The sequence below is a fragment of the Biomphalaria glabrata genome, chromosome 1, assembly GCF_947242115.1.
Source record: "Biomphalaria glabrata chromosome 1, xgBioGlab47.1, whole genome shotgun sequence".
NCBI classification, from domain to species: domain Eukaryota; kingdom Metazoa; phylum Mollusca; class Gastropoda; family Planorbidae; genus Biomphalaria; species Biomphalaria glabrata.
Genome location: NC_074711.1, coordinates 53,059,852 through 53,083,962, shown reverse-complemented (window position 1 = coordinate 53,083,962; position 24,111 = coordinate 53,059,852). Strand labels below are relative to the sequence as shown.

At 35.5% G+C, this 24,111-nt stretch overlaps 1 protein-coding gene across 9 annotated transcripts in view; it reads left to right on the top strand.

Moving 5' to 3' along the window:
- The window catches only part of LOC106072481 (vascular endothelial growth factor receptor 1-like), a 227,869-nt gene that overhangs the window by 174,567 nt on the left and 29,191 nt on the right, over nucleotides 1-24,111 (top strand). For 8 of the 9 annotated variants that reach the window (XM_056043602.1, XM_056043609.1, XM_056043630.1 and 5 more), the window contains exons 4-6: nucleotides 8,032-8,058; nucleotides 9,061-9,166; nucleotides 15,209-15,393. In XM_056043602.1, coding sequence (XP_055899577.1) covers nucleotides 8,032-8,058; nucleotides 9,061-9,166; nucleotides 15,209-15,393 — 318 coding nt within the window. The remainder of the gene's footprint in view (nucleotides 1-8,031; nucleotides 8,059-9,060; nucleotides 9,167-15,208; nucleotides 15,394-24,111) is intronic. The other variant, XM_056043634.1, reaches the window with a different exon arrangement.

The following is a 24,111-nucleotide window of genomic DNA, read 5'->3' as shown; positions in this document are numbered from 1 at the left end:
AAACCACGTGACAAAGTTTTTTAAGAAAAGGAGGAATAAAATGCGAGGGTGGGAAAAAGAAAACAATCAAAGGAATTTGGAGAAAAAAATAAATAATTATATCAATTTAAAGACGCCAGGCAGCGCAAGGGAAATAACTCAAGACCTGGTATTAAAAACCTAACTCTGAATGTTCAAACCTATCATTATAAACGTTCAATTACACACTTCTGCCGATGGAAGGAAGCGACGAGCAGAAGTGGCAAGGAAGACATTGCATACATGTTCATGATCTTTTCCATTCCAAATGTTTCTCATCTAACATGTGAAATTTAAAATGTAAATTAAACAAGCAAATTAAAAAAAAAAATCATTTTTTAAAATACAAAGCGTATCTAAGGAGAAAAACTCTAATATGATTAATTACCATTAATTTATTGACTAATAATTACTTATAGGTTAATTTGTTAATTAATTCATATTTTATTAGGTACAATACATAATTGTTTCAATTTTGATATTGATCCGAGAATGAATGTGTCAGAGATACAATTATATAATTGCACCTAACCCTTCCAAATCCTAGATATATATAGACATATCTATGAATAGTGAAGGATTAATTTCCATTGATGGTATCGAACGAAATAATTAAATACCAGTAATGAACTGACTAATTTACTAATTGGTAAGTTTTAGTGGCCCACGAAAGTGGAATAGACGTTATTAGTTTTGTGTGGCCTGTCTGTCCGTTCGTCCGTCCCCTCCCGTTTAGGTCTCGTAAACTAGAAAACATATTGAAAATCCAACATCATGATATTTTAGACATTTCAATGTTCTGGAGCACCGGCTATTTCTTTCTTTTCTGAAAGCAAAAAATTAAATTTTTAAATTCAACTATGCAAGCAGTTTTGTCATAAAAATACACCATTTTTACAGCTATTCACTATTAATAGAAACAAACACTAGAGACTATTTAGTCATGAGGGCGACTGTTATCCATAATTGTAACGGATTAATGCAAACGGTTTTAGATTTTTTGACAAAATAATAAATATTTTTAATTTGCAATTGTATTACTAAGTTTTGTAAGTTCTTTCATACTAGCTACAATGTTTAATAAAAATGTTTACTTTTTTTTTTAAAGAGAAAAAAATATATATTTAGTATGCATACAAGTGGAACCTAATTTAAAACAACAATAATTAAGTAGCAATACTACGCATGTCGTAAGCTGAGCAGTGCTGCATAGCACAAATAATACACCTAACTAAAGGGAAGTAAAGATGTGTTTATTTTTTTTAAACGGAAAGTTTTTCTGTAGACTTTGAATAAGAGATTGACCCTTTACAAAACAACTAGATCATTTAGATTCTTAGATAATCATTATTTGACATCAGTTAGGCCAGGTACAAATCTAATTTCACTTTCACCTATTCCTTGGTCTGCTGGACCGTTGGTGCACCACACAAGATCTGTCAACTTTCTTTCTCCATTCTTCTCTGTCATTTGCCTTTGATAGAATTTCGTTCTGATATTCTTTCTGAAAATATTGAAACCTGCCTTTTTACCTGCCTGGGTGGACCACTTCGGGGGCCGATTTTGAGTTTGTGTTTACACACAAGCTGTCTTTGTAAACCTGTATTTTTTTTATTAATTCGTGTCTTGTCTATGCCATTTAATAATTGTGCAACCTTTCAACTTGATCCGAGAATGGGTGTGGAAGAAATAATGTGTTCAAGCTTTTACCAGACAGACAGACAGAGTTGCTATAAGTTTTGTCAAACCATTACTAACCAATAGAAAGAAATACAAAGTTTTGTCTTTGTGCTAGCTATCTAACAATGTCCTTGAACGTGACTCTAAAGCCAAATTTATTTTACCAACTTATTGATCTCCTAGTTTTTTTTAAAAAAGTTCTTAGCGGCCCCCGTAAAAAGAAAAGCTGCTATTAGTTTTGTATAGCATGTCTGTCCGTCTGACCGTCTGTCACGTTTAGAGCTCAGAAACTGGAATGCTAGTGTAAATCCTATTCCAGCAACATTTTGTGGCTTGCAAAGTTTAGGTGCCACCTGTGAGTTTGTGGCAAAACATAAACTCTCTTTAAAATCTTGTTTTACTTCAAACTTTAAATATCAAACGTATTAATTAGCAATACCAAACACCTACATGATTTTCTATGTTGTAAACTTTAAAAAAAAAAAACTAGATTGTTAACTTTACACTACTGGAATCGGCGCGTAATCGATTATTTTTCTATTCGATACCATCCCTCAGGAGGGAAAAAAGGGACGGGTTGATGAAACTAGGAAGTGACGAGAGAAAGTGCAATGGAGATATCAGATCACAAGGTAAAGTTGTGCAAGCCGTGCCCTGAGACAGACAAGAGTTTTAAAATGTTTTTCCCAGATTGCTAGATTGACACGCAGGATGAAATGTCTGCAAGCGGGATATTTTGTTTGATGAAGGCTTATAACCCCGCAGTGTATTAACACGGTCTTCAGCGAGTCATCAAACATAGACCAGGGAAAGAAGAGATACTGGAACTGGACATATTACAGAGACGGACGCAGTGGGTGTAGAGAACATTTTATCTAGTCTTTGATATAGAATTGAATTTAATGAGTTTTCAAACGCTGTTTATGCCACATGTGCGTATGCACAGATACATTTTTACATGTACACATACACACATGTACACTTACATACATTTACGACTGTACTGATACATGAATAAAAAATAGACTAACTGTATTAAATGGTTTCAATAACAGGCCCATCACAGATCGTTGACTTGAAGCACCAAACTGCTGGTAGACAACTGAACTTCTGTAAGTGTATAATATTGTAACTTCTTCTAATTAGCTTTTTGCTGCTGAGCAGTAAGCTCTTTTGCAGACTATACCAAGGAGAAATAGTGTGCTGTTTTCTTCAGTTGTTCAGCATTGCCGTAAAGAGTGTTGGTTATGTTGGGCTGTAGTGGTAGTAGGGTCTGCCAAAGGTTTTATTTGGACTTATAAAACTGGAAATCAATGAAGTCCCAGGAAAAGAACATTCTGAACATACTAGAAGTTCCTTCAGACTTAAAGAGTGTTACGTTCTGGAATCTCTGACATGAAGCCAGGGGGATCCTTTCCAAGTGGGAACTTGTGTGTTTCTTTTTCTTCTCTTTTCTTATGCTCTCTTTATTCTTTTTGTTGCTCTCTTTTTCTCTCTTGTATTTCTCTCTGTTCATTGTTTCTTTCTCTCTCTCTCTTATCTCTTTCTTCACTCTCAAAAAATATTTCTCTTATGTTCTGTCACTTTTCTTTTCTTTCAATCATCTTGTCTCTTCTCTGTATTTCTCCTCTATTTCTCTCTCTTTTTCTTGCTTCACTTTCTCTCCTATTTCTGTCACCTATTTCTATTTCTCCTCTTTTTTTTCTTCTTCTTTCTCTCTATTTTTCTTTTATTCTCTTTACCCTTTCTTTCTTAAACTTCATTCTCACCTCTTTCAATTTTAATCTCCTGATTCTCTGCCTTCTCTGTCTCCTCTTTCTTTGTCTTCTCTTTCTCTTTATCTTCAACTACATTTCCACGTTTTCTCCTGACTGTAGCGCGCCTTCTAGTTACGTCACGTCTATAATTAATTCCATTGAGTTCTAGACTTGGCCTTCAAGTTTTGTTGAATCTAATTTTAGACTCACCTTTCAGGAACCTTAACCAATGTCGCAAAAAAAAAAAGAGCAATGACGTGACCAGAGTCCTACTTGATGTGACCAGAGTCCTACTTGATGTGACCAGAGTCCTACTTGATGTGACCAGAGTCCTACTTGATGTGACCAGAGTCCTACTTGATGTGACCAGAGTCCTACTTGATGTGACCAGAGTCCTACTTGATGTGACCAGAGTCCTACTTGATGTGACCAGAGTCCTACTTGATGTGACCAGAGTCCTACTTGATGTGACCAGAGTCCTACTTGACGTGACCAGAGTCCTACTTGATGTGACCAGAGTCCTACTTGATGTGACCAGAGTCCTACTTGATGTGACCAGAGTCCTACTTGATGTGACCAGAGTCCTACTTGATGTGACCAGAGTCCTACTTGATGTGACCAGAGTCCTACTTGATGTGACCAGAGTCCTACTTGATGTGACCAGAGTCCTACTTGATGTGACCAGAGTCCTACTTGATGTGACCAGAGTCCTACTTGATGTGACCAGAGTCCTACTTGATGTGACCAGAGTCCTACTTGATGTGACCAATTACTTTCAGCCTCCTGATAGTACGTTGTCTGAACTGACAAATTCCTCGACTAAGATTTAAAATTATGGGATGTCGAGTCAAATTTAAGAGTGACGAATTTTCTAACGGCGGGAATATTCAGGGAAGACACTTTTTTTTAATGAGCGAAGGAATCGTGTCCAAAGTTGTATGAACGATTGGCTATTCAGAGTTAAACCAGGGTTTTACTTCGTGTGTGTATGTGAGAGAGAGAGAGTCAAAGGGACAGAGAAAGGAAGATGGAGGGCGTTAAGAGGACAAAGACAAAAAAAAAGGTAAGAACCATATCACACAGATAAAAACCTAGAGAGAATGAGATAAAAGAGAAAATGAAATAAGAGAGAATGAAATAAGAGAGAATGAGATGCTAGAGAAGGAAATGACAGAGAAAGAAATAAAAAGAAAGAAGAGATAAAGAAACCAGATAGAAAAAATAAGAGAAAGAAATGGAAGAGAAGGACATAGAAAGAAGGAGAAATGGGTGGAAAGAGAATGAAGATGTTCTAAAAAATCAGACATTGAGTCGGAGAATGACTTTTTATCGACTTTTCTGTATGATCTATTTTAACTGTAATCATTTCTTGTAGTAAATGTGTACAGCTTCCAGTTTTTATATAACCTACGATTCTTACAGTCTTAATTGAGCACTGTTGCCGTAGACCTTTAGGTAATGTCTTTTACATTAAGTTAATGAATCATAGCGATTGTGAGCTTTTAAAGTGAAAAAAACAAACTTCAGGATTTGAAACGAACATAAAACTAGCACCAGCGCCTATTAAAGAGATTCAATTAAGGTCTCGTGATCAGGCAGTTTATGAATGATCTCAAATATTTCTAGAACGCTTGAAATGGTGCCAATGTGCAAGGCGCTAAAAATGGTGGCACGTGCTCAGCTTGCCAATTTCAATCCCGGCGTCCTTTTCCTTTTCCGCTGAAAACTTCCACTTCCTGTTTCCCAAACAAGGGGAGACCAACTGTGAACAGTAAATTTTAATTACATTCTAATTCTAGAATCAACTTTTCAACGTGCAGCCCATTCCATGGCTTTTGATGACCCCCCTCCCCACCTTGGGAGCCAAGACTGGACCCCCATTCATTTAAATCTTCTCATGTTCCCTTTTCATTCCTTAATTAAACAGTTTCACTTGAGACATCCGCATCACACGTTGCGTTTCCTTGCCTTCTCACACACACGTTCTTATCTGCCATAACACACACACACACTGAGGCAACACACACACACTGAGGCAACACACACACACACACATACAAACACAGAGTCGGTCATTGAGAAAAATAAATGGGAAAATAAAGAGAAAGCCATCATCTTCTGCAAGGCCCTTGCTTCCACTCTTGTCTGGCAATCTCTCATCGCGTACAGGTACAGATGGAGTTCTTTGCCCCTGACTGATTCAACAAGGCATTGATAAGAGGGTTTTCTGAAATTGTATGCATAATTCTAACTGATAGCTTTTTTTTTTTTCTTTTTAAGTTAAAAAAAATATGTGTTTATCTCCCTTAAAATAATTGCGGAACTTAGCAAAAGGAAAGAGAAAGTGAAACAGCGAAAGAAAAATGTTGATTAAGGAACGAAACAAAACAAATAAATGTGTTTTGTTTATTTTTTGTTGAATATTACTTTGTCCGGCATGTTGTTGTTTAATGACAACAAATATACATCTGATGTGACGTTTGTATTAACCAGTGGCGACATGGCGTTTCATGATGGGTCAATGTGACACTATTTGACAACTGTTCAAAGTTAGAGCACTCTGGTTAAGAAATACGGGGAGACTAGCAGACTTAGAGTTTCTTGCTGAGAGATCTGGGCTGTTCTCAGTAAGTTCTCACTAACACATCCCACAATGCCTTTTACTGGGGGGAGAATCGAGCGTTTTAAATATTCCACACCCACACTGCATTTTATTTTTTGCGAGGAGAATTTGTCGTTATTAACATCCCACATCCACGTTGCTTGTATGCTGGGAGTATCGGTTGTTTTAATACGTCCCTTGAAAAGAGTATTTTTGCTTGGGTAAGCTGGCATTTCCTCAGCAGAACATGCCAACTCCCGTCTCCTCTGCGTGGTACCTCCATGGGTGGAAACGTCTAGTAATGGAACTAGACAGGCTAAGTACGAGAATTAACGAGGCCCCTGCAGGGTACCTTGGGTGAGCTATTGAACAAATTCCCAGTACCCCAGTCCGAAAAGTCCGTCTCGCCGTTCCACAAAGGGGCGCCGTCAGAGCTGGTCGCTGGAATGACGATCCGGCTATGTGGCGGTAACAGTAAAGGAATATGAGATAATTCGGCCGTAGCGAGCTCAGCCTTTGGCCTCTGATATCGAGCGGGGCCCTTGGATGTGCTCTATGTCAATGTCAAGGCCGGTCCGGATAGTTTTATGCTCGATGACATGTTTGAAGTCTCAGACATGGCTGGGCGTGGAGAGATCTTCGTACATGCCTTACTATCGGAAGAAATTCTTTCTGGTAGCCAAACGGAATTATGGCTCTTCAGCGCCAATTCCCTACTGGACTTCATTGAAGGTATTTCCTCAATACCACAACCCTTGAACTCATTCTATTTACTAGGGGTATTTGTTTTCTCTCTTCAACCAAGACCACAGTAATTCGGCTGAAGGGGCTTGAGAGTTTTCGAAATTTTTGCCACAAAATCAGCCATTCGCCAGTAGAAATAAAGAATATACGAAGTCCAGAAGTCTTAGAGCTTTGTTTTGGGTGTACTTTTTTCCGCATGGAAACACCCGAGAGTATCAAGTTAGTAGCTTCACTGAGGCGTTGAGTCACTTATCAACTTAACTTAGGCCCCCTGTTCTGGCTGACTTTACTGTGACTTCTAGTGCAGTCCTCCAGACACTAACTTCACTGAGACCCTTATTCTCTGACTGATTTCTTGGAGGCCTTTAGTAGTCACTGACAGATTTTATTGAAGCATCCAGCAGTCACTGACTAACTTTATAGAGACTGAATAAATTCACTGATACCTCGTTAAAGTAGATAAGTGCTGAGAAGTGTAACAGGTTTTTCTGCAGCTTTCAAATCAACAGAAAATGGACTGTTATGGAACTAAGAGAGAGGATCACAATGCTTCCTCAGGACATTCTAGCTCCAACAGGATCCAAGTAAATCACAATATACTAAGATCTTCATTGTCATTCCCCCAGGACTACAACATTGTAATATCCTCGCTGGGAGAAATCTGGTTCTTTAATGCTATCTGTCCAAGTAGTAAATAAGACATAAGATTATCTTGACATTTTTATCTTTATGTGTGTATGTTATAAAAAGCTGTCATAATGAACATGGCTCTCTTCTCACGCATTCACCATGAAACAAGATTGAAGACAAAAACTCAACAGATATGTCCATGTTTTGTCTATACGTTAGATATAAAAAAACTACAACAACAAACATTTCCTACCGATAATATTTTGTTATGGTGAATAAAACATGTCTCCACTTGCTTATTTCAGTTTATTATTTTCATAACTTCGTTGATAACTAAATCAAGTGTGTAGACGTTTCTTTTATGTGTTCCATTAGAACTACGAATTTCCTGCGTTCATAAATTTGTGCCAATGAATGGCAACTTGCATAGGAAGTGTTCTCGTATTTTTTTTTTGGATTGAATGATTACAAATATATTGTGTTAGTATTTATTAATATTCATTATGCCTTCAATTAAGGATGTGTAATGCTAGAACAATCAGTTTTTTTTTATTTCTGTTATTCTCCATTAAGTTTTTTGACTCTCTATTTTCTCCACAGATCCTCCGGAGAGGAAACCAAAACAGAGTAAGTACCCTTGACTTGGATTTTTTGTTGTTGATAGATCTATGTTTGAAAGTAGTCATTTCACTTGAGCTAGTCACTTGAATCATAGCAGTCATTTGTTTTGAGCCAATTATTTGGCTGGAGCCATTCATTTGACTTCATTTGATGAAACCAAAAAAAAAAAAAAAAGAAAAGAAACTTCTCGCCTCTCTAAAAAAATTTTTTATAGATTTTTCTGACTGCGCAGAATGTTTTTACATGTTTATTTAAACTTATATTTATGTTCAAAACAAGAAAAACATATTAAAATATTTTGTTTTCAAAGAGACAACACTTCCATTATGAAACTCACAATATAATAAAATATTAAAAATAAATAATTAATTTTTTTTTATTCAAAGCAAAGTTTATAAATTTCAATAAAATTGAAGCAACTTTAACTTGACTAAGTTATCGCGTTTTCGGTACACTACGGCGACAATATTTTAATCATGATTTTCTATTTGTTCCCTAACTCTGTGAATTTAGTTATTTGAATTAGCAATAGACTTCTCTTTGAACTAACGTTTGTCATGTATAAGATAATAAGAATACATTTCTTGACGTCAGGTTACTCTTCCAATCTTAAGGTCCGCCAATCATGCAACCTTCGTTCATCACTCCTTTATATACTCCAGTCCTATATTTATGCAGTGCTCCTTTTCTGCTGACATCCAGCTCTGGTTACGGATGTTGCTTTGAGCCAAATGTAGGGTCTACGAATGACCTTTGTTCTTACAAGAGATGTTCATGTGTTTTAGTAACCGCACATTGAAATGAACAGCGTTTTAAACGCGGTCGTCAATGAGTGTATGTGTACAAGTTTGTTCCTTTGTCTTTTATTTCGAATTGAAAGGTAAATGTATGTCTTTGTGTTGGCCAAAAGCTTATCAGACGATGTGATTACACCTGTATTAACTCATACCTTGAGTCTGTATGCTAACATCCACATGTTACTGGATGATGTTATCCACTATCTTCCAGATATCCACATTTCAGGAACAAGTTTTGTAGATGAGAACAACCCTATTGAACTGGTCTGTAACGCCACTAGTGAGGATTACCCCATAGAAGACGTTGATTGGTTCAGGTTAGTCACGTGATTTCTATGTAAACTTCTTTAAGCTGGGAGGAGGGGAGGTATTCTCGATCTCCTTATAGGCTCAACGTTAGGCCTTGAACACCTACGGGTCACAAATATATTTTTTTTCGTAATTAGCAAATATCATTAAAACTGTTACAATAGCAAAACTTAGTATGAGCTAGATATTTAAAATGCTGGTCAGTAGAAGATGATCACTGACCACAAGATAAAAATAAAGTTGAACGAACAATATACAGCACAACTAGAGACTTGCAATAATAAATGTAGATTTATTTCCCTCTATGATTTAGCCTGTCAGGTTTGCTTTCTGCAATTGTCTATTCTCTTTTGTATTGAATTCAAAAAGAGTCTTTGTAATCACAACAAATTTTCAATAAGGATCATTGAAGCAGTCTTAATCTTAGTCTTGAAAACTGTTATTTTTTAAATAATTGTGTTCAAATAAATCAAAACATTGTAAAGATCATTCTTCAAAATTTTGCACCTTTTAAAAAAATCCTCGAACCGGCTCATAGATGAACAATAAATACATGTATAACTTGAACAATAAATACATGTATAACTTGAACAATAAATACGTGTATAACTTGAACAATAAATACATGTATAACTTGAACAATAATTACATGTATAACTTGAACAATAAATACGTGTATAACTTGAACAATAAATACATGTATAACTTGAACAATAATTACATGTATAACTTGAACAATAAATACATGTATAACTTGAACAATAAATACTTGTATAACTTAAACAATAATTAAATGTATAACTTGAACAATAAATACGTGTATAACTTGAACAATAATTACATGTATAACTTGAACAATAAATACGTGTATAACTTGAACAATAATTACTTGTATAACTTGAACAATAATTAAATGTATAACTTGAACAATAAATACATGTATAACTTAAACAATAATTACATGTATAACTTGAACAATAATTACTTGTATAACTTGAACAATAATTAAATGTATAACTTGAACAATAAATACATGTATAACTTGAACAATAATTACATGTATAACTTGAACAATAAATACATGTATAACTTGAACAATAAATACTTGTATAACTTGAACAATAATTACATGTATAACTTGAACAATAAATACGTGTATAACTTGAACAATAAATACATGTATAACTTGAACAATAATTACATGTATAACTTGAACAATAAATACATGTATAACTTGAACAATAAATACGTGTATAACTTGAACAATAAATACATGTATAACTTGAACAATAAATACATGTATAACTTGAATAATAAATACATGTATAACTTGAATAATAAATACATGTATAACTTGAACAATAAATACATGTATAACTTAAACAATAATTAAATGTATAACTTGAACAATAAATACATGTATAACTTGAACAATAAATACATGTATAACTTGAACAATAAATACATGTATAACTTGAACAATAAATACATGTATAACTTGAACAATAAATACATGTATAACTTGAACAATAAATACATGTATAACTTGAACAATAAATACATGTATAACTTGAATAATAAATACATGTATAACTTGAACAATAAATACATGTATAACTTAAACAATAATTAAATGTATAACTTGAACAATAAATACATGTATAACTTGAACAATAAATACATGTATAACTTGAACAATAAATACATGTATAACTTGGTGGATGCCGACAGAGGACGAAACATCAAATCCTCACAGTGACGTGAATTTACGCGAACGTTTTGTTGTCGTCTGCTAATCGGAATAAAACTAGAATGCTTACGTCATTATTTTTTTAAAACGAATTTTGATTTTCAGTCACTTCTGTTTAGCTCGTGCTTGGCTTTATAAAATATAACCTTGACATCGTGTAGGCTGAGACCGACATATCTAGAATTCTTTTAGGAGCATTTACCGTGTAGTTGAAAGCGCGATGGTCAGGCAAAGATGACGTCATAGCTATAAACTTTCATTGTATATATCTTCCTCTCTGTAAAACCATTAGAATTTGTCTCGTAGAGTTGGATTCCAAGTTTTTAGTTTGGTTTCATCCCTCTCCAATTAAAACTTTGTTTAAAGAGATGGACGTTTAAAAATGACACCGAAAGGTTCTGTAACTGTAACATTGAAACAAGATTATAAATAGAACAGACCTACAGACAGACAAGCACAAAACGAATAGCGGCTTTTCCCCTTTCGGGGGCCTTTAAAAAAGGAACGATGTAATGTAACTAATGACTTAAATGTAAGACTCATAGAGACCTGGTTTGACTATACCTTCTTGTTACATATGGTCACAGTCTTATGACATCCAAAACTTTCTGTTTATTATAGCCGTAGTTCTAATGTCTTGTGACACATTGTATTGACTTCCACTGGACCACGTAAACATGTCATCACTAAAATAGTGGAATACCCTTACAATGGATCAGTCAGGCGGGTAATGGAGTGGAATACCCTTACAATGGATCAGTCAGGCGGGTAATGGAGTGGAATACCCTTACAATGGATCAGTCAGGCGGGTAATGGAGTGGAATACCCTTACAATGGATCAGTCAGGCGGGTAATGGAGTGGAATACCCTTACAATGGATCAGTCAGGCGGTTAATGGAGTGGAATACCCTTACAATGGATCAGTCAGGCGGGTAATGGAGTGGAATACCCTTACAATGGATCAGTCAGGCGGGTAATGGAGTGGAATACCCTTACAATGGATCAGTCAGGCGGGTAATGGAGTGGAATACCCTTACAATGGATCAGTCAGGCGGGTAATGGAGTGGAATACCCTTACAATGGATCAGTCAGGCGGGTAATGGAGTGGAATACCCTTACAATGGATCAGTCAGGCGGGTAATGGAGTGGAATACCCTTACAATGGATCAGTCAGGCGGGTAATGGAGTGGAATACCCTTACAATGGATCAGTCAGGCGGGTAATGGAGTGGAATACCCTTACAATGGATCAGTCAGGCGGGTAATGGAGTGGAATACCCTTACAATGGATCAGTCAGGCGGGTAATGGAGTGGAATACCCTTACAATGGATCAGTCAGGCGGGTAATGGAGTGGAATACCCTTACAATGGATCAGTCAGGCGGGTAATGGAGTGGAATACCCTTACAATGGATCAGTCCGGCGGGTAATGGAGTGGAATACCCTTACAATGGATCAGTCAGGCGGGTAATGGAGTGGAATACCCTTACAATGGATCAGTCAGGCGGGTAATGGAGTGGAATGCCCTTACAATGGATCAGTCAGGCGGGTAATGGAGTGGAATGCCCTTACAATGGATCAGTCAGGCGGGTAATGGAGTGGAATACCCTTACAATGGATCAGTCAGGCGGGTAATGGAGTGGAATACCCTTACAATGGATCAGTCAGGCGGGTAATGGAGTGGAATACGCAAATCGGCAATGATCAATTTTTTTTTATTACTTCAAATCTGATTGACTTTGAATGACTGACAATGTCTCCTGGGATTACATTACAATGACGAAAATTGAAAAGGTGATTGCATTATACATACTAATCCCTGAAGAATATGGTAGTCTATAGAGAGATAATTTTGTTACATGTTCAATTTCCGGTACTGGACCTAGGGATAAAACATGTAGGTCACAGTTTGAACTACGTAGATACGTTAAGTACTGCATAGTTTTTTTTTAATCCATGATGTGGGAAGCGTGGTCGAGAGGTGTGCTAAGTGCGCTTGAACTTGGCTTGTCTCAGCTACCTAGAAGGAGGCTCGAGGTTCGACACCCGACTCGGGCAGAGTTGTGTTTACTGAGCGCCTAAAGGCAGCACGGAAAACCAACTCCTAGATACCCCCTCCGCCGCACTGGTCCATAAATGAGATTGGACCAAAGCGCTCTGAGCATGCATGAAAGTAGCGCTATATAAAAGCTATAATAATAATGTATATTATTGTTATTATTATTATATTATTATTTCTATTATTATTATTATCATTAAATATTATTAGTATTATCATTAATTATTATTATTGTTATCATTATTATTATTATTATTATTATTGAATATTATTATTATTATCATTAAATATTATAATTATGCTAGAAACGAACCAATATTCAATTCTGGCACTGCCAGGGAAGAGCTTCATTATAGAGAAACAAAATTCATTGTAGTCTCCCTTAATAATAATAATAATAATAATAATCTTTATTGTCCGTATGGAAATTTGTCTTACAATTTGTGCATTACACCAAACAAAAAACATTATAACTATAAGAAACCAAAGTGTACATTCACACCAGACTCACTCATAATTTACATGTGACAAAGTTTATACCAGATTGTTCTTATTTAATGATTTGAAATCCTGACCCAAAGGGTGATTCTTTATTTCGAGGATCTTCTTAGTTTTTCTATAGATGTTTGTCTCAAACTTCCCATAGAGAAATGTGTTGGCGATGTGTCAGGTCTGCAGCAATAACTTTTCAACTTTTTGTTTCATTTTAAAACTGAAACATTTATTTATAACAGTGCTATTAGAATTTAGTGCTTCTAATAATATATATATGAATGCAGACATGTGTAAACCTGAAATGATTCAATGCTTGAAACAGAAAAACAGAAAATATAAATTAGACGATGATAAACCAAACATTAACGAATGATAAAAACAAGAAAAACATTTCAAATTGCATTTTCTAGAAAGACAATACCACTAGTATTTTTACAACTTTAATTACAAATTTTTTTGAAATAAAATTTGGTCCAAAACGGGTACAGAGCCAGTGATTACGACACCATCAGATGTGTGAACCTATTTGGATGTGTAGTTACCAAATAATCCACCGGGAATTTGTACTTTTGTGATTATTCATTGATATTATCATCATATGGACAACTAGATCTAATACTAGACCTAGACTTCTGATTTAGAGCTCTTAAGATCTAGCTTAGATGTAGATCTCCTTCTAGATCTAGAATCTAAATATAATCTTTATTAGATTTACTTAAATAAATGTTAGTAATGCTTAGATATTCTTTCATTAAAATTGGAACAACTTTAAATTTACTCTGTTATCGTATAATTTCAGAACACTATGGCTGACTGCGTCATCTTTTTTAGTCAAGCCAAATTGACATTTTTTTTATTTTTTACTTTGAAAAATTATAACGGCCAACTAGAATTTCCCCTTGTGACCAACGAGCTAGTAATTCTTTTCCCAGCGATATACATCAACTGTTAATTTTTTAGGAAAATCATTAGAGGCGTTTTTGTCATCAGCTGTCCGGGTTCCTGGATCCAGGTTTGTGCTGGATGCAGGTTCCTTAAAGGAGTGACTTGAATAGATTTATTGTAATAATATCAAAACTTGTGCGTATACTTTATTTTTACATTGTGTAATCACCACATCTGTTATCGAGTTTGTTATCGAGTTCAATAAAAAAAAAAACGAAGCTATATCGAATTGCAAAAATAATTGTGTATGAAGTTTAATGTTGTTTCAAAGCTCCAGCAGCTTGTTGGGACTGGCGATGTTCTCTACCGAGTTATACTATCTGGGCGACATAATTCAATTAGTTTTATTAGTTCTGGAGCTTACCTCACAGTTAGATTATATAGCAGATGTCTGAAGCACCTTGACCTACTTAAATGAGCACACAAACACGTGTAGACTGACACGTGTTAAAAGAATCTAATTCTTAGCTTGTCATACATATGTCGTGATAGCTGCTATCACAAGTTCATATACATTGTTAAAGCCCTTTACTTTTAATTTTGTATGATTAAAAATAATCCAGTCTTTAATTAATATTTTTCACAAATTTAAATATTTATGTCACCACCTCTTTCAATACACGAATAAATTAACATTAAACTTGCAGGCTTAGCTTATCGTTAGATGCTCACAGACCTGAACATGCAAACAGGAACAGAAATCTTATGCAATTAAAATCACACTCTACAATAAAGGCCCCACCACGTTTTAATCATCTTTGTCGCAATTTCAATTCATGTCACGTGACTGAACTACTCCACAGGGACGGCAACGCTTTGGTCACAGACGAGTCCCGCGGCCTGTATATCCACAAGAAAGTCTCCCTCAGTACCGACACCATTTACAGCACTCTGGAAATTAAACACGCGCGTCTGAAAGATCAAGGTGTTTACGTGTGCAGGACAAGCAACTACGACGTGACCAGCATCCACGTGAACGTTTTAAATGGTGAGTACCTCTTAAGTCCCTTTCCAAATGACCTACTTATTGGTCGTCAATCCTGGCACAGTAGCTAGAAGATCAGTGGGAGAGAAGGGTAATATTATATTGGATACTGGGACAGTAGTTTGTAGGTCAGTAGAACAGAAAAACCACTTAACTATTTGGTACTTGAAGGGGAGAAGGATCCTAGCAATGGGACTGAGTTGCTACAGATGGATCATAGGTATCACATTCAAAGACCGCATCATACTATGCCCATATTACGTCTTCGAGGCTTGCAAAGACCTTCCTTCAGGGAAAAGTACCAGGAAAAAGGAGTAGAGGCAGTCAGAGAAATTGATGGGAGAACAACAACAAAAGAATGGACGGGCCTGCCGTTAAAAGAGGCTATATCAAAGGAAAAAGACGAATGGAGAAAGACGGTCGCTAAATCTTATGTGGTGCCCCAACGGTCCAACAGAGTAAGGGATAGGTAAAGGAGAAGGGAGTGTAGATTGTAGGTCAGTAGAACAGGAGGACAGTGGAATGCAAAGACAATATTTAGGTGAGCACTGGACTGGGAGACCTGTCACTAGATCAGTGAAATGTCAGCTCTGGGGGAGTAGTATACTAAGACTAATAGTGAATATTTGTTCATCTTTTCATCTGTTAATCGATAAGTTGAAAGTTACAAAAATGCATAATGCTACACGCAGATATATCTGAGATAGATAGATTATATATATATATATATATATATATATATATATATAGATAGATATATAGATAGATAGATAGATAGATAGATAGATAGATAGATAGATAGATAGATAGATAGATAGATAGATAGATAGATAGATAGTTTAGTTTTATTATTTGTCTATATTAAAATCTACACATACAAATTTTTTAAAATGTAAATTTGATTGCTAATGTCAACCATAAATAATAGATGCAGTCACTCCCAGATAATTTCCTTAAAGTAGCCGAAGTAATAGTACAACCCTTTTGGGCTGCTCGGTATACAATATAAAGAAGAGCTCTTTGTAGTGAGAGATAGGTTTTGGACATAGAAATAAACAAAACAATTGTTGATGTTGGCAAAGTAAACTTCATTTTATTTATAGTTTAGGATGTAGGGTTAGGTTTAGGTTTACGTTTAGAGTTAGGAGTAGTATTAAGGTTAAGTTCTGTGGTAATATCTTAAGAATCGTTACTAATATTTATAGGTCTCTGCTATCGTCTCGGTTACTTTAAGGTTAAAGCGACAGAACGATACGTCCTCAGTTGACGGTGCCTACTGTTATCGTTTGGTAAATTTGAAACATGAGGGTTTTGTTTTTTTCTTGAGTGCTCATAAGAAGCACCATTTCTTCCCAACATCCGCTGTTATTGATGTGGCCAGATTCCTTGCTATAAACATCGTCTGCCCGCAGTAGACACGTGAAGATCATCAACAAAATGTTTTCAATGGAAACAAACAATTGTTTGTGTAGTAGATTTGAATAGAAAGCCAACAGATCGAGATTCCATTACGTCCCCTTGTTGCCTGCCAGGCTGACAGGTTGGCTTGTTACAGGTTTTGTATGGCTACCAAGTTTCCATTGTAGTAAAAGCTTTTTATCTCTTAAACAAAAAAAGGTTTGGGTAAAGCCAGTATTAGATATACCCCGCCCCCCCCCCCTCCCCACTTTTCAAATGTTTCCATCGGATCTTCTGTTGGTTAGGAAGATAAACGTACATAGATCTGTGGAGCTGAAGAATCATTAGCATTGATTTTTATACATCGACCTCTCGTGAGACACTTTCAGGGGAGGGATTTAAATGTCACAAAACGAGTTTTCTTTTTTTGTATTCCTCAAGTGGTTCTCAGCCTTTGGTGATCCGGTTTCTCTTGAAGGGTTTAAAATTGTAATTATGTAAAGAACAGATTGAGCTCAATTTTTCTTGCGTTATTTCATTTTTCATAAATAGCTTCCTTCAACCCACTCAGACTCTCTTGTACACATCTTGTACACATCTTGTACACATCATTTCTTTCACTCGCCATTCTCAGATCAAGTTGAAACCTTGCTAATTTATTTATTGACGAAGACAATACAGGAATCAATTAAAAAAAGGAACCAATTATTTAATAAATTATGGGTAATTAATTAATCTTGCAGTATTGAGAAACATAGCACTAAGTAAGTGATACTTTCCCTCGTAGGTTTTGTTTTTAAAACATCATTTTTATTTTATGCATATTTGAAGATATTTTTCACAGATTACTTATGACACCTGACATAGAAATGACAGAGCTGTATCATAAGTATGACATCTTTGTGACATGATTGTCACACTGCTATATGTAATGACATATCTTTTGACATTAATTCCATGAAACGAAAATTAAATTTGTTGGGTTGGACTGACGAAAGGTTTTATTGCTGACTTATCAGCATCGGTATAGTAATGTATAGTATACGCTTGTAGGTACTATCGCGGTAGAATGGAGACGTCTTTTTGTCATTGTGACGGTACGTCCATTTGTTGGACGTTTTTCTTACTTCTCTTGTTCATTCACGTCTTACTTCTTTTTTTTTTTTCTTGACCTCTGAACTTTTCTTATTTCTTTTTTTAAATTTGAAATCTTAGATGACCTTGACTTATTAATTTACTTCTTACTTGACCATGAATTCTTAAGTACTTCTTACTTAGCCTTAACTTTTAAGCAGTTCATATTTGACCTTGATTTCTTAATTACTTTTATTTGACCTTGAATTCTTAACTATTTCTTTAACTTCTTAAGCACGTTTATTTGACCTTGAATTCTTAAGTATTTCTTATTTGACCTTGACTTCTTGATGATTTTCATACTAGACCTTGACTTCTTATGTCACGTCTTGCATGTCCTTGACTTCTTGCTTCACTTTTTTTTACCTTGACTTCTTACTTTACGACTTACTTGACCTTGAATTCTTACTTTAAGTGTTACTTTATACTTTACTTCAAATAAATCTAAGGATGTAACTAGAGAAACGTTTTTTTGAGTGAAAACTGTAACAGACAAAATGAATGTTTATTTATAGATGAAAATGTATGCAACAATCTTCTTCAAAACTAGAACACACTTTTTGATTAGTTCATCTAGTGACATAGTGCATGTCATATTTGTTTGTTTGCCTGTTTGTAAGAATGGCTATTAGTATCGATACCAGTACTCGTTATGTTCCGGAAATACACTTCTTCACTTCAGAAACTGTATACCCCCCAGATCACCTTATGACCCAGTTCTGCCAGAGATGACATTGACTCTGACATTTCGTATTTAAAAAAAAAAAAGATTTGTTTTGATTGATAAAGATCTCAACGTCTTACTGTTATGTCAATATAAACGTTGGCGACCTGTAAATGACAGCTCTAGGTGAAGGACGCGACATGCCGCCGTGAGCAGTATGCTCAATCAGATGTACGTGTGCATGGAAACATGTTGTTTGGGTCAGGACGGGTCGTTTGCTATCGATGTTAAAGTGGATCTGTAGACAGGGAACACAAATCAGATATATTTACAGAACAAATCAACAATCTGTTTTGAAGTGACTGGTGTAATATACAGATATATACTTATACAGTTATGTTCATACAGAATAACCTGAAAAATTAAAAAAATTCATTTAAAAAAATGGATGTTAGATTTTAAAAAAGATCATTGTTTACTTCGCTTTATTCCCCCTCTATCCTCTCAGAAAGAATCCCAGTCAGGCGAATGTAGAGATCTACCAGACATTAGAATATTTGAACGAAAGGACTTAAGATCTAGACTTAAAAGTTATACAAGACCTTGTGCAAAACTTTACTGAACATTAATTTATTAAACTCTCTAGTGAATAGGGCTTACAGACGTAGTCTCTTTAAGATACAGTTTTTCTAGCAATTTAAATCTGGGGTAAATATGTCAAAATCTATCTATTTATTTATTTTTTATCTATTTATCTCTCTCTCTCTCTTTATATATATATATTGTTATAGGTTTAGAAAGGTGATCAGGAAAATGACGAGACTATAAATAGACTATTTTAGACGGAACTAGGGAATGATAAGAAATTAACAAAATAAGGAATTATGGGAAGATGACGGTTAAGTAACAAACTCACTGTTTTAGCAAGCAAGATGTTAGTTTTGTTTTAGAACTGTGACATTAGGACTGTGCCCCATTATTGTGTATTATATAATATTTCTCAAGTTTATAAAGTCTTATCAAGTTATTCATAGACTTTAATATATGTTGTGTGCTTTGAATCGAACTCCATTTAGTGATTCACATAAAATATCTAGATCTACATTTCCAACAAAACGCCACATTCAACACTATGTATGTGTCCACTTGTGTGTGTCAACCATTATGCAGTTCTCCCTCCTCTCTATATAGTTTGAGTTGTGCAGACAAGAAAACAAAATGCATCCAGCTGTTACAGAGCATCGATTAAAGGCTAATTTACTAATTGCAAAAAAAAAAGGTGTTATTGTCACTTCTAGCTAGACACCTAATGGTGCAGAAATATCAAGTCATTAAGTGACGTGGCTTTAAACTAGTGAAACGTTAGTATACCATTGACGTCAATGTTATGGCTGACGTGATGTTCCAAATAATTGGGCCTCTGTTTATTAGAATAAACAAAATCAGGAAGACCTTCCAGGGACTTTTCTCTTTTTTTTTTTTCAAATCTTATCTCAACTCATTCTGTTTGTCTGTCTGTCTGTCAGGTAGAAATCTTGTAACACTTTAGTTCTCCCACGCACTATCTCGGATCAAGCTGAAATTTTGCACGATTAATTCTTGTACCTGACTAAACAAGAATCAATACAAAATTAACCAATCAGTTAATTAATTATTGGTAATTAATTATTTTATTTTATTTGGTGTCAAAGAAAGGAAAGAAATTGTACCTGACAGCTGTGGCGGTATATTAGTTAGTCCCCTTTATACTTTGTGTAGAGAATTAAAAAAGTCACTTAAAAGTCTGAAACTAACAATAGGTAACTGTGAAACCTTCTATTCTTACAAGCACTTTGCTGGAACAGTGAAATTAGTACTACTATAAGAAAACTTGAGCCCTCGAGTTTTAATTTAGGTATTACAACTTTTTTTTTTTTTAATGAAATTCTTTTAATAAACTGTCACGGTAATCTTCACCCATAAAAGTATAAAACAAATTTACTTACGAGACTGATCCAAACTAATTGATATAATTACACTTTATATAAGTATTTTTTTGTAAAATATTTTTTTTTAATAATCCTGGTTGCTACCATATCAAAGAATTCTTGTTTGTACTAAATATGTAGAACGAAATTCTTACATAAGGTCTACATCTGTAATCAACTACCCAGACAGTACTAGTATAAGATCTGTAGGTTGGCTTTATAAAGACATTAGACAGTATTCAGTATAGAGAAATAAAATGGAACATGAACACACAGAGTGGATTGCAGATGTCAACAACTACAAATCATCAAAAGTTCAGAAGTCTGATAGGGATGTTTACCTCCCTTTTGTAACTATCTCAATTGTTCAAATTAAAAACGATGAACACTTTGGAAGAATACAACAAGACTTTGGCACATATCTACAACAAGACTTTGGCACATATCTACAACAAGACTTTGGCACATATCTACAACAAGACTTTGGCACATATCTACAACAAGACTTTGGCACATATCTACAACAAGACTTTGGCACATATCTACAACAAGACTTTGGCACATATCTACAACAAGACTTTGGCACATATCTACAACAAGACTTTGGCACATATCTACAACAAGACTTTGGCACATATGTACAACAAGACTTTGGCACATATCTACAACAAGACTTTGGCACATATCTACAACAAGACTTTGGCACATATCTACAACAAGACTTTGGCACATATGTACAACAAGACTTTGGCACATATCTACAACAAGACTTTGGCACATATCTACAACAAGACTTTGGCACATATCTACAACAAGACTTTGGCACATATCTACAACAAGACTTTGGCACATATCTACAACAAGACTTTGGCACATATCTACAACAAGACTTTGGCACATATCTACAACAAGACTTTGGCACATATCTACAACAAGACTTTGGCACATATCTACAACAAGACTTTGGCACATATCTACAACAAGACTTTGGCACATATCTACAACAAGACTTTGGCACATATCTACAACAAGACTTTGGCACATATCTACAACAAGACTTTGGCACATGTCTACAACAAGACTTTGGCACATGTCTACAACAAGACTTTGGCACATGTCTACAACAAGACTTTGGCACATGTCTACAACAAGACTTTGGCACATGTCTACAACAAGACTTTGGCACATATCTACAACAAGACTTTGGCACATATCTACAACAAGACTTTGGCACATATCTACAACAAGACTTTGGCACATATCTACAACAAGACTTTGGCACATATCTACAACAAGACTTTGGCACATATCTACAAATCCTTCGCTATGCAATCAACAAAGGAAGAAAGAAAAGAAAAAGGAAGATGTGGCCGACTTAGCGTGATCATAGACACTAGGTCCAGAGTTGTGTCATGTCAACCGTTTCCACCGATACATTAAAAAAAGCTGCACATTGTAACGGTGTCACTGCCGACATTTGAGTTAGAACAAACTTTGATGGACAAAAGTTTCGAACTAGAAATGTTTGCGCTGACTGCACAGCAGAAGACCAACAAAAACGGCGTAATAATAATAATAATAATAATCTTTATTATCCGTAAGGAAATTTGTCTTACAATGTGTGCATTACACCAAACAAAAAACATTATAACTATAAGAAAGCAAAGTGTACATTCACACCAGACTCACTCATAATTTACATGTGACAAAGTTTATATCAGATTGTTCTTATTTAATGATTTGATTGCCAGGGGAACAAAAGAGTGTTTGTGTCTGTTTGTCTTTGCTATCGGTGTCTTGTATCTCTTTTGTACGAAATAGTCTAGGACTCTGTGGTATTAGTTTAGTTGTGAAAGGTAGACATAATCATCATCTATCAAAACACGACACTTCCCATGGTCTCTTTTTAGTGCTTCCCAGCTATCTTCTGCCCTCTCAAATCCATCTAGTACTCTACGTCGCCATGTACGTTTTGAACATGCGCCCTGTGGGGTGCAATCAAAGGCATTTCTAGCTCTGTTATTGGGGCATCTTTCTAGCTCTGTTATTGGGGCATCTTTCTAGCTCTGTTATTGGGGCATCTTTCTAGCTCTGTTATTTGGGCATCTTTCTAGCTCTGTTATTGGGGCATCTTTCTAGCTCTGTTATTGGGGCATTTTTCTAGCTCTGTTATTGGGGCATTTTTCTAGCTCTGTTATTTGGGGCATCTTTCTAGCTGTTACTAGCATCTTTTTCTAGGGAATACCCTAGAGCTCATGCCTTATGTGTCTTGTATATTATGTCTTACAGCGCCCCTACTGGTGTATTGTCTTACAGCGCCCCTACTGGTGTATTGTCTTACAGCGCCCCTACTGGTGTTTTATGTCTTACAGCGCCTTTACTGGTGTTTTATGTCTTACAGCGCCCCTACTGGTGTTTTATGTCTTACAGCGCCCCTACTGGTGTATTATGTCTTACAGCGCCCTTACCACTGGCGGATCCAGAACTTTGGAGTGGGGGGGGGGGCGATTTTTTTCCAAACCCTAACCCTAACGCCCAGTAAACCCTAACCCTATGCATAAACGTGCGTATAGCATATATATATATATATATATATATATATATATATATATATATATATATATATATATATATATATATATATATTCGATATATGAGAATAAAATAAGACTGTTTCTCAATCTTCGGCGAAAAAAAAAACAGGAAAAAAAAAACAGTCATTTTGAGGCCTTTCTCTTGCACGCTTGGGGGTCTGGGAAAGCGCTGTAAGTTTCCTCAGTGGGGTTCAGGTTTTCTTGCATTTTTCACTGCAGAAACGCATTCTCCTGACATCTACAGCTTATTATTTATCAGTTGGATTCGGGGCAAAGCCCCGACGCAAAAAGCGTTTTCTTCCATTTTTCACCGCAGAAACGCATTCTCCTGACATCTACAGCTTATTACTTATTAGTGGCCCGACGCCAAAACCGTTTCCTTGCATTTTTCACGGCTGAAACGCATTTTCCTGACATCTACAGCTCATTACTTATTAGTGGTGTTCGGGGCGATGCCCCGACTCCAAAAGCGTTTTCTTGCATTCTTCACTGCAGAAACGCATTCTCCTGACATCTACAGCTTATTATTCATCAGTGAGGTTCGGGGCGAAGCCCCAACGCTAAAAGCGTTTTTTGGCATTCTTCACTGCAGTAACGCATTCTCCTGACCTACAGCTCATTATTCATTCTATTATAAAGGACCTTTTGAATAATGTGGAAAAATATTCTAATATGAATTTATAATCCCTTAATACATTGCAAATACAACCGATTTGTTCTTTGAAAAGATAAAATACCCAACATATTTAGATTAAGGCTTTGAGGATCGCCGCCGAAAAAAAAATATTCGATTAATAATATTCAATAAAATGGAAGCAGAAATTGTGAGTTATAGTCCTAAATTTATTTAACTAGAAAAATATGAGATAGAGTAAAGGTTGGAAAAAGTCGACTAGGAAAAGATTATCTGGCTTTTGAACTCATCTCAACCGTGACTATTATATTGAAAAATTTCCTTTGAATT